Source organism: Stegostoma tigrinum, chromosome 42, assembly GCF_030684315.1.
Source record: "Stegostoma tigrinum isolate sSteTig4 chromosome 42, sSteTig4.hap1, whole genome shotgun sequence".
Classification (NCBI taxonomy): domain Eukaryota; kingdom Metazoa; phylum Chordata; class Chondrichthyes; order Orectolobiformes; family Stegostomatidae; genus Stegostoma; species Stegostoma tigrinum.
This window is the reverse complement of record NC_081395.1, coordinates 13,539,062-13,551,220: the sequence shown is the minus strand read 5'-3', so window position 1 is coordinate 13,551,220 and position 12,159 is coordinate 13,539,062. Positions and strand designations below refer to the sequence as shown.

At 45.0% G+C, this 12,159-nt stretch overlaps 1 protein-coding gene across 17 annotated transcripts in view; it reads left to right on the top strand.

Moving 5' to 3' along the window:
* LOC125449241 (pyruvate carboxylase, mitochondrial-like) overlaps positions 1-12,159 on the top strand; it is a 765,853-nt gene that overhangs the window by 132,091 nt on the left and 621,603 nt on the right. For all 17 annotated transcript variants that reach the window (XM_059641558.1, XM_059641556.1, XM_059641559.1 and 14 more), the window contains one exon: positions 9,710-9,845. In XM_059641558.1, the coding sequence (XP_059497541.1) occupies positions 9,710-9,845 (136 nt within the window). The remainder of the gene's footprint in view (positions 1-9,709; positions 9,846-12,159) is intronic.

Here is a 12,159-nt window from a genome sequence, read left to right as displayed (position 1 = left end):
CCCCAACATCAAAAACTCTTCGAAACGCTGTCGTGGGAAGTTTTTCATCCACCTCCGGAGGGCAGATGGTAGGAGATCTCATCCAGAAGATGTCACTTGGTGAGTTCACCTCTCCCTCAGTGCTACCCTGAAATGTCGGTCCAAATTGTGACCCCAGGTCCTGGAAAGACACTCAGAACTTTGGCTGCCCATCTTGGAGGTGATGTTGATGAGCCAAGCTGACCTCATGGTCAGTCCGTCTGGAGCAAGTTGCTACTGTTGCTGCTTGTACTTTACTGCAGTTGCTTGGGATGCAAGAGTGCCCTTCAGCTAGAGACAAATCTTGGGCAGGAGTCTTACCCAGGGAGCCCCTTTGTACTGTTCAGGCTCAAGTCGGCAACAACTGGGAATTGTGTCACGTCTGCAGTAGACATGTGGGTAAGTAATGGCATGACCTTTCTTATCCATGCCCAAGATTTTAGATGACCTGGAGTTCCTGAACAGACGTCGACAATGTAGAACTTCCTACCCAGGAAGCAGTCAAAATGAGCAGAATTGCATCAGGTGGGAGGCTGGATTAACACAGGATGGAGAACAGAGTGGGATCAAAGAGTCAGAGAGGCCTGTGACACAGAAGCAGGCCCTTCAGCTCTTTAAGTCTGCACCAGTCAAAACCGTTCTCACCCTATTTTCCATCACTTTGGCCAATAGCCTCATGTGCCTTGGCATTTCAGGTGCACATCTAAGTACTTCTTGTCACAGGCACTGAGTTTCAGGTTCCCAGCATGCTCTGGGTGAAAATATGAGGTGGTGTTAATGGAGTGAAATGAAGAGGCTTACGCGGAATAGAAACACCTAGGGCAGACTGTTTGGACTGAGTAGCTTTTTGCTCCATTGCAAGCTCTGAACACTTCACTCTCATTCCACTGAATGCTCTCTGTCCTTTTTCGCTGAAAAGTCAGAAACTGTCTGCCTTGCACTGCCCTCCTACTCCTAGTGCAGCAAGTTCCTTGGCACTACAGTCTGTTACGACAATGTAGGGGAGATGTTACTCACTCCAACACCAACCCTGACCAGCGACTGCCGAGGAAGGTGGTGATTGGGAGCTCAGACACCGGCATTGGGCCGAAAAGCCTGTTCCTGTACTATGCAGCTACAATGGGCTGCGATGTACAACCGGGGTGAGGGTGTAGAGCATGGAAACAGTGAGAGGAGGGGCAGACAAATCCAACTTGGCCTTGAAGAGAAAAGAACTCAGCCCTGCAGCAGCAATGGAGATCCATCATGTCTGTGCTAGCTCCCCGAGAGATGTCTCCAATTAGCTGCATTCCTTTCAGCCTTTGTTTCCCCCTGAAAATCTTTCTTTTCACCTTTTCTTCCAGTTCCCTTTTGAAAGTTACTGTTGAATCATCCTCAATCACTCTCGTGGCAGCATATACCTGAGAGAAAGAACTGCACCAAAAAAATGGCGCTTTCCTCTCTTGCTGATTTTATCTCTGTCCTTTTGGTGAAGTGAGTCGGTTGACTGAGCTGCTGATTTTGTGATGCAGAGTGACACCAACAGCACAGATTCATTTCCCACAAGGGCAGAGGTCACCATGCAGGCCGCGCCTTCTGGACCTCTCCCCTCTCCTGAGGCTTGGTGACAGTCCCGTTAAACCACTACCAGTCATCTCTCCCTTACTGTCCAATGTGAGGGCAGCCTCTGCGGCTATGATGACTTTACCTTTGATTTAACTGCCACCCTCCCCCAGTGGCCATGGTTTCACTATTCATGCCAACACAATAGGGCATGGGTACAGTTTCTGGGCACTTGACGCATAAACTTTGTGATAGAAGTTGAAACAGAAGCTGCCCTCTGCTGTTGCTCCCCCTGCATTATGATACAAGGTTCTAGATCAGTAGTGTTGCACTTTCGTTACTAAATGAAAGTCCTGATGCGCTCGCTGAGGATGTCGAGTATTCGGGACAGTCACACGGCGCCCAGTATTCAGGCTGTATCCAGGAGCTGCAGAAGGCAGAGCCTTGGCTACTTACAGAAAGTCTCTTTAACCATAGAATCCCTACAGTGCAGACATGCCATTTGGCCCACCTGCACCGACCCTCTAAAGAGCATCCCGCTCTGACTTCTCCACCTCAATCCCTGTTACCCTGCATGGGATTTTGCCCCATGGCTAATCTACCTAAGCCTACACATCCCTGGATACTATGGGACAAATTAGTATGGCCAATTGGCCTAATCCAGAGACATGCAGCTGAGGTGGATAGGCCATGCTAAATTGCCTGTAGTGTTCAGGGATGAGTAAGAAGGTGAGATTCATTAACCATGGGAAATGCAGAGTTGCAGGGATTGGGTAATGGGATGGATCCGGTTGGAGTGCTCTTCAGAGGGTTGGTGTGGACTTTTTGGTTGAATGGCCTGTTTCCGCACTAGGGATTCTGTGGGAGCCTGCACATCTTTGGACTGTGGGAGGAAACCCACATTGACTTGGGGAAAATGTGCAGACTCCACACAGACAGTTGCCTGAGGCTGAAATCAAACTCGGGGACCCTGGCACTGAGGCAGCAGTACTAACCACTGAGCCACTGTGTTAATATGACAGGCAATCAGATGCTACAGATTTTGTGGCGAGTAACTCGCCTTCTGACTCTCTCCTGTCCATCACTGATAAGGCACAAGGAGGTCTCGGGCGATTTGAGGCTTCAACCACACATGCAAGGAGCTTTGACCCATCCAGAACCAAGCAGCCTGCTGGATAAGCACCCCATCCGCTACTTCCAGCATTCTGCCCCTCCATCACTCTTGCACAATGGCTGTGGTGTGTGCCATCGACAAAATGCACTGCAATATCTCGCAGAGGCTCCTTCTAACAGTGCCTCCGAATCTCTACCACGAAGAGCTTGCACTCGTACAGCCTCGGCTGGAGTACTGAATTCAGTTACTGACTCTGCATTTTAGGAAGGATGTGAAAGCATTTGGAGACCAGGACTGGGTCATGTAGGGAATCATTGAGTGGTTACCAGGTGTGGGAACGGGAAGATCATGCAGATATCTCTCTCTGGCACGCACAGGCACACGCACGTGCATGCACACACACACACACACGCACAAACACACACACACGTGCGCACACACCCTCCCCATCTGCCAGATGTCCTCGATCTGCTCATCCTCCTGAGCATCTACACCTTTTGCTTTTGGAGAGTTGAGCGGAAGAGCTGTGTACCGGCATAGGTTGGAGAGCAAGACTGCAGCGTTGGCTGTTATGCAGGAATGACTGCAGCACTTGGTGCGGTGCACATTCAGACAAGGTGGGCGTAATGCCTTCCTTTGGCGCCATAACAGTTCTGTGAATCTGTAATAGAAAGGGATCTGCTGCAAAATGAGACAAGGGTGGGTAGGTACATGTTTGAGGACCGGTCAGACATAATAGGCCAGTGCTGTAATGCTGTATCACCCTATATCAAGGGCAACAGATACATGGGAACAGCACCACTAAGTTCTCACTGAAGCCTCATGCTATCCTGACTTGGAACTGAAAGAACCGTTCCTTCTGCTGGGTCGGAATCCTGGAGCCCCGTCCCTAACAGCACTGTCAGTGTCCCGAGCAGTTGAGGAAGATGGTTCACCACTGCCTTCTCCAGGGCATTTAGGGATGTACAGCAAGTACAGGGCCCATACTACGAACAAATTAAAAAACAATCTAAATTTTGCAATGTGAACCTTTAAACGTTTTACTTAGATTTAACATGATTGGCTTGTCTTGTTCAAGAATTTCAAGTATGCAGGCCTATTCAACCAAACAAGTCAATAATGTCAAGGAGGGGGTATGGGTGCCCCACAGTCTGGCAAGTTATGGCTGCTGATGGGCCAACTCTGATTTCCAGGACACGGTGCACGCTGAAGAGTTGAGCTGCTTTAGGTCACAGAGAGCTTAAATGAGTTGAGAGCTGTGTATAAAGGCTGTAACCCAATAACTCCGACATTGTCAGCTTGTGAAGATGATCAGTGGATGAGACTGTACAGGAAATTGGTCAGAGATAGTAGGAACTGCAGATACTGGAGAATCTGAGATAACAAGGTGTAGAGCTGGATGAACATAGCAGGCCACGCAGCATCAGAGGAGCAGGAAAGCTGACATTTTGGGTCTAGACATTTTCTGAAGAAGGGCCTAGGCCCGGAACGTCGCCCTGCCTGCTGTTTCATCCAGCTGTACACCTTGTTATCACAGGACATTGGCCAGGCTTCTGTTAGAGCACTTCTTCAATTCTGGTCTCCCTGCTTTGGAATGATGTTAAACTTGTCTGGGTGCAGAAAGGTTTTACAAGGATGTTCCTGGGGTTGGAGGGTTTGAGCTATAGGCTGAATAGGCTGGGGCTCCCTGGAGCATTGGAGGCTGAGGGGTTACCTTATTGGAGGTTTAAAAAATTGAGGGGCGTGGATAGGGTGAATGGCCAAGTTTTGTTTCCCCCTAGGGTAGGGGAGTCCAAAACTAGAGGGCATAGGTTTAAGGTGAGATAGAAAAGATTTAAAAGGGATCTAAGGAGAATCTTTTTCACGCTGAGGGTGGTGCACATATGGAATGAGGCTCGTACAATTTACAACATTTAAAGACTTCTGGCTGAATATTTGAAGAGAAATGGTTTAGAGGCACATGTGTCAAATGCTGGCAAACAGGACTAGATTAATATAGGATATCTGGTTGGCGTGGATGATTTGGACCAAAGGGTCTGTTTCTGTGATGTACAAACTCCATAACTCTGAGATCCTGCCACCAGGAGTGCTGATTGATTCCAGACACTTTCAATGGGAACCAGATCCTTAAATATAGATTCCCTCTGGAATATCATAGAAGAATATGATTAGATCTCTTTCAAAGCGGTTTAGGGTTAGTGACCACAGAGGCAAGTTGTGTCAGAACAGATCAGGAGATTCCCAAGGAACCTTTCAGCCTTGTGGGGCAGAAGGCTTTATCGAACGTGAACTAAGCTGCAAATGTCAGTGCCGTGATTCTGCTACTGGAGGCAATGTGGGCTCATGATAAAAGCTTATTTGTGACTTGTCTGATCAGTTCCACCGACTTATCGCACTCCACACATTCACTCATGATCACCCACCCAGAAAACATTGTTCTCCATATAAACACATTTGTTTAATTTAGATCCAGTACCATAAAGGCAGAGGTTCCCTGATCTCTACAGTGCCAGGTGCCAAGTTGCACAAGTTTTTCCTGTATTGCAGAGTGAAATTAAATGTTGCTATGCCCTGCTTGAGTAATGCAAATGTTGGACTTTGAGGGACGTCTGATTAGAAAGTTTGTCTACTGAACAAGAAGAGGTCACTTGGCTCTGAGTCTGCTCTGCCATTCAATAAGATCACTAACATCAATTCTGCGTTCCTGCATACCCCCCCCCACCACCCTGATAATCTTTTACACCCTCGGTAATCGAGAATCTGTCTACCTCTGCCTTAAAAATATTTAAAGTTTCTACATCCAGTGCCTTTTGAGGAAGGAAATTACAAAGACTCTCAGCCTTCTGAGAGAAAATAAAGTTTAAAAAAAAATTGAATAGTACAGCGCAGGAACAGGCCCTTCGGCCCTGCAAGCTTGTGCTGACACATCTTGCCCTTTCTTACTAAAACTATCTTCATTTACAGGATATGCATCCCTCTATTCCCTTTCTATTCATGCAGTTGCTTCTTAAATGCTGCCACACTATCCTTTGTCTGAAAAACCTGCCTCACACATCTTTTTTAGATTTCCCTTCCCCTGCACGTTGAACCTCTGTCCCCAGTAATTGACCCCTCTATCCTGGGGAAAAAGCCTCACACTTTCTACTCTGTGTGCCATTCACAATCTTTTAAATTTCCGTTAGGTCATCTCTCAACCTCCTGCCTTGTCCTCCTGAGATGCTGCTTGGCCTGTTGTGTTCATCCAGCTACACGCTTTGTTATCTAGTCTATCCAAGCTTTCTTCCTAGCTAAAAATTCCCCTGTACCAGGCAACATCCTGGTAAACCTTTCCTGTACCCTCTCCAAAGCACCACATCCTTCTGGTAGCATGGTGACCAGAACTGTATGCAATACTCCAAGTGTGGCCTAACTAAAGTTCTGTAAAGCTGCAGCATAACTTGTCTGTCCTTGTGCTTTGTGCCCCTTCCAATGAAGGAAAACATGCCATTAGCCTTTTTAAAATTATCTTTTCTATCTGTGCTGCTGCCTTCAGTGATCTATGGACCCGTACACCCAGATCCCTCTGCATATCCATACCGCTAAGTGTTCTACCATTCCACCTGTACTTGACCTTCCACAATGCATTAACTCACATTTGTATTGGTTAAACTCCATCTGCTATTTTTCTGCCCATGCCTCCAACTGATCCATATCCTGCTGTGTTCTCTGACAATCCTCCTCACTGTCTGCAACTCCACCAATCTTTATCATCTGCAAAATTACAAATTAGACCAGCTGCGCTTACCTCCAAATTATTTATGTAGATCACGAACAGCAGAGGTCCCAGTACTGATCCCTGTGGAACAGCACTAGTCACAGCCATCCATGCTGAAAATCATCCTTCCACCACTACCCTCTGTCTCCTGTGACTAAGCCAGTTATGTATCGACCTTGTCAACTCATCCCTGATATCATGTGACTTCACCTTTTGTATCAGTCTGGCATGAGGGAACTTCTCGAAGCTTTACTGAAGTCCATGTAAACAACGTGAACCGCTTTTCCCTCATGAATCATCTTTTTCACCTCCTCAAAAAAGCTTGACCAAGTCAGTGTGGCATGACCTCTCCTGCACCAAGCCATGCTGTTTATCGCTCATCAGTCTGTGTGTTTCTAAATACTTACAGATCATGTCCATGAGAATCTTTTCCAATAATTTCCCTACCACTGACGTGAGGTTCACAGGCCTGTAATTTGCTGGATTATCCCTGCTACCCTTCTGAAACAGTGCGACAACATTTGGCTATTCTCCAGTCCCCGGGACCTCCCCTGTGGCCAAAGAGGATACAAAGATGTTTGTCAATGCTCCAATATTTGTTCTCTTGCCTCCCTCTGTATTCTGGGATAGATCCCATCAGGACTCGGGGAAATATCTATCTTAATACTTTTTAAGACACACAACACCTCTTCTCTTTTTTAATCGCAACTTGGCTTAGAAACTCGACACTCCCTTCCCTGAGATCATCCTGCACCAAATCCTTTTCTTTAGTGAATACTGACAAAATATTCATTTAGGACCTCATCTCTTTTGTTTTTATTATTAGATTAGATTTGATTCCCTACAGTGTGGAAACAGGCCCTTCAGCCCAACAAGCCCACACCGCCCTTTGGAGCATCCCACCCAGGCCCATCCCCCTATAACCCACACACCCCGAACGCTACGGGCAATTTAGCATGGCCGATCCACCTAGCCTGCACATCTTTGGACTGTGGGAGGAAACCAGACCGCCTGGAGGAAACCCACACAGACAGGGGGAGAATGTGCAAACTCCACACAGACAGTCGCCCAAGGCTGGAATTGAACCCGGGTCTCTGGCACTGTGAGGCTGCAGTGCTAAGCACTGAGCCAATGTGCCACTCCCTGGTTCAACACATAGATTCCCTTGTTTGTACTTGAGTGGGCCAACTCTTTCCCTGCCTACTCTCATGCTTTTTATATATGTATAAAAAGCCTTGGGTATTTTCTTTATTCCTGTTTGCTAAAGACTTTTCAGGACCCCGTTTAGTCCTTCAAATTACTTGTTAATGTTCTTTCCTACTTCCCTTGCATACTGTAAGGGCTTCATCGGTTCCCTTCCTCCTAGACATTACGTGTGCTTCCTTTTTCTTTCTGACGAAGGTCATAATGTTCCTGGTCATCTAAGGTTCATGTGACTTCTCATATCTATCCTTCATTTTAGATATTAGGCTAGTATATTTGATTATTTTGAATATTTTTTTGATTGCACATTATAATTGGTGTTTCTTTTTATTCGTTCATGGGATGAGGGTATTGCTGGCTGGACCAGCAATTATTGCCCATCCTTAACTGCCCAGAGAGCACTTAAGAGTCACACAAATTGCTGTAGGTCTGGACTTACATGGCAGCTAGACCAGGCCAGATAAGGGGGGCAGATTTTTCTTCCCTAAAGGACCTTGGTAAACCAGATGGGTATCTACAACAGTCAACAATGATTGCCATTAGACCAGCTGTTTATTCCAGATTTTAATACATTGGATTCAGATTCTATCATCAGGCGTGATGGGATTTGAATCCATGTCTTGGAACACTGACTTCAGGCTCTGGATAGCTCCTCCAGTGTAATTGCCACTTCACTAATGCCTCCCCATTTGAACGTGTAAAGATTTGGCCCCATCCGCCCTGTCTGCCATCATTTCGAAGAGGAGAGGTACCTGTCTGTTGGCTAACATGATAGAAAGGATGAAACCACACAATGATTGATTGCAATACAGGAGGGAGGCCATTTGGCCCGTTGTGTTTGTACAAGAACCTGAAGGAGCCATTCACCGAGTGCAATCTGCTCCCCTGTGTTTCCCTAAATCCCCCGCCAATTTTTGCTTTTCAGATAGTAATCCAATTCCCTCTTGAATGCCTCAAGCGAACACCTATGCCATTGTCTTCTCAATCCCATCAGCATAAAGTTGTACAGCATGGAAACAGACCTTTTGGTTCAACTCGTCTATACTAACCAGATAGCCTAAATTAATCTAGTCCCATTGGCCAGCATTTACAGTGGGAACATTTCCCTGTCTAAGCTGTCCAAACCCCTTGGAATTTTGAATGTCCCTATCAAATCTCCCATCAAACTTCCCCTTAATAAGAGCTGTCCCAAATTTTTCAGTCCAACCTTTAACTGAAATTCCTCACCTCAGCAACTAATCTTATGAATCTCTCTTGCGCTCTCTTTAATACCTTCACATACCTCCTGAAGTGCTACACCCAAAACTGGAACACAGCACTCCAGTTGAGGGTGAACCAGTATTTTATGCAGGTTTAACCTCTACCCTGTGCCATTAATAACAAATCTGTGGTGCACCTTTGCCATCAGTTTCTCCACAGCAGTTCGGGATGGGTGACAATGCTAGAATAGCCAACGACATCCGCTTTCCATGATCAGATGGAAACAAAACTTTAAAGAAAACAAAGGAAAGTCATGTAATAGTTGTAAAGACGTTTTCTGTTTACTGACAGATTCATTAGGTGATTCATTTGAAGTTTTTTGTTTAAATGTATTTACCGTGCAATATTTTCTCTTGATTTGATTCCAATTCTGTGATGAGTGAGTCTCAGAAGGTTTATGAAATTGGCTCCAAATGCTTATTGCACTTTTCCTGCCTTTGCTCATTCACACTTCTGAGACCAGGAACGCCACCCTCCAGCTGCTACCAAACTCTGTCTTGGAACTAGGTGATGTTGATTTTTTTTTTTGGGTTGCGGCTTGCATCTATTTGTGCTAGTCATGAAATATCAGAATATGGCTTGGCAGTTCATTCTTCCCTGGTACATTCTTCATGATAACCCCTTTACCCTTCAGAGTCTACTTGATAACCAGTCAGCACTCCTTCTTCCAATGCAGAGTAAATATTGTTCCCTTGGTGACTTGATATTCTTGTGATTCTGTCCCAATGAGCAGAAGATAAAACATTTCAGTAGCATGTATCCTTTATCAATGTTGACATTTTAAAAATAAAATCTTTTTGTCTCTATTTCGATTACAGATGTTTCAGCTACGAATTGTAAAAGGGGGCTTCAGCTTCTTGGGGGTCAGACGGATAGTTGTGCTAAATGCTGCTCATCAAAGCACTCAACACAAGGACTACAAGCCCATCAAGAAAGTGATGGTAGCTAACAGAGGTAAGAAGGCAAAAAAGAGACTCAGAGCTGTCATTTGACTGAGCAAGCACACAAATCGATTTACGTAACATAATCTGTGTGTTCCCATTGACAGATTCCACATTACTACCATGAGACTTTCTTGTAATCTAGAACTATGCATGCAATGCACAAATTGAATATGGTTGAAAAGACATATCTTTTTCTAATGCTTTTTGTCATGCATTCAACAATTTCAAGAATGTCAATTTTAGAATAATGTGTTTAACTCTGGTCTCCCTGCTATGGAAAAAATGTTGATAAATTTGGAAGGGTTCAGAAAAGATTTATGAGAATTTTGCCAGGGTTGGAGGGTTTGAACTACTGGGAGAGGCTGAATAGGGTGGGTCTATTCTCCCTAGAGCATTGGAGGCTGATGGGTGACCACCTTCTAGAGCTTTATAAATCATGGGGTCCACAGATAGGGCAAATAGCCAAGGTCTTTCCCCAGGGTAGGGAAGTCCAAAACTAGGGAGCACAGGTTTAAGGTGAGAGGGGGGAGATTTTAAAGGGGCCTAGGGGGCAATTTTTTCTTGCAAAGGGTGATGTGTGTATGAAATGAACTGCTAGAGGAAGTGGTGGAGGCTGGTACAACTACGATATTGAAAGGGCACGTGGATGGGTATATGACTAGGAAGGGTTTAGAGGGATATGGGCCAAATGCTGGCAAAAGAGACTGGATTAATCTAGGATATCTAGTCAGCGTGGAAGAGTTGGTTCAAAGGATCTGTTTCTGTACCATACAAACCAATGACTCAGTGATCAAGCAATTTATGTTTGTATTTCGCAAAAGGCGCTGATTGTTTGGCAAGTGAACCCTGATCGGCATATGGCAATATATCAAACACTTCATGAAAATTCAAATATATTACATCCATTACTTTCCCTTTATCCTGCTTGTTATCTCCTCAAAACATTCTTGTAAATTTGTCATACATGATTTCCCCTTTTGTAAAGTCATGCAGGTTTTGCTTAATGATGTTATGCATTTCTAAATGCTCTGCCGTTACATCCTTTATAATAGACACCTGGCATTTTCCCTATAACAGATGTTCAGCTAATATTACCTGTATTTTCTTTGTCTGCCTTTATTTAATAAACACTGACAGTTTTTCAGTTTCTCTGGGACTTTGTGTAGTAAGCAGACTGCCTTTTGGACAGGCTGGAAAACACCACTGCAGAGAAGCAGACTGAATTTGCTTGTTTGACCTGCTGTTTAAATTCTTGATGTGCTCTGCATTTCCAGGGACACTTTTTTACTAAGACTGATGGGAAGCCAGTCTCTGGCCTGTTTATGTGATGCACAATGAACGACAGGTCTGATTGGAGAAGCTATTGAGCCAGTAGAACTTGGCTGTCCCCTCCCCATATCTAGTCATGGTCACTCACTGACTTGTACTTTTTTTACATCTGTATTGCCTAGACTGCGTGGCTATGAAGGGGGAATTTAGTCATGGAATCCCTATGTGACACAGCAGTGCTAACCACTGAGCCACTGTGCTGCCCTTGTGCATTGAGAGTTTGTAAGTGAAGCCCTTTTTTGAGGCTGCCATTCACTGGCCCAACCAAGTTTATCAGCTGACCAAGCAAGATTTTCACCCGCTGGCTTTGAGTCATTGTTTTCTTCGTGTTTCTTCACCGATTGCATCATATACTGAGTTCGTCCCCAGATCTCTAGCCACCTCATTGAAGCGCTCCCCACATCTGTGTGTGTGTGTGTGTGTGTTTCTAGTTTCTAAATGCCCATCCTGTCGCCATCTGTTTTGCTCCATTGTTGGCTTGCTTAGTGTATCATCAATTATTGAAATTTAATAAAGCAATTTGCCAGAGTCCATCTGGAGCAGCTGTGTTCAGTTCTGGGCTCTGTACCTTCAGAAAGATTTATTAGTCTTGAAGGAGATGCAGTGCAGTTTCACCAGAATGATAAATGGTGATAAAATGCAAAACAAAAAGCATCACATTGTGCAAGCCAGTCGTATTGACTAAGCTGTTTATACACAGAAGATTTTAAGTGTCATGATATTTAAGTAATTGGCAGGGTAGATAAAGCAGAAGTATTTCCTTACTGATAGATGGATGTCCAAGAGCAGGATAGGATGGGCATCAGTAGAAAGTTTGGATGACCTGAAAGCATGAGATTGATCAGATTCTATTCAGTGGGAGTGTTCAGGGATATGGAATCAAGTTAGGTGAATAGGGCTAAGACTCAGCTTGGCCAAGATGTAAGTGAAAGGATGATACAAGTTAGGGACATTTGTACAGAGCATGAGTGAAATCATGTTGGGAGTAGTGTGTA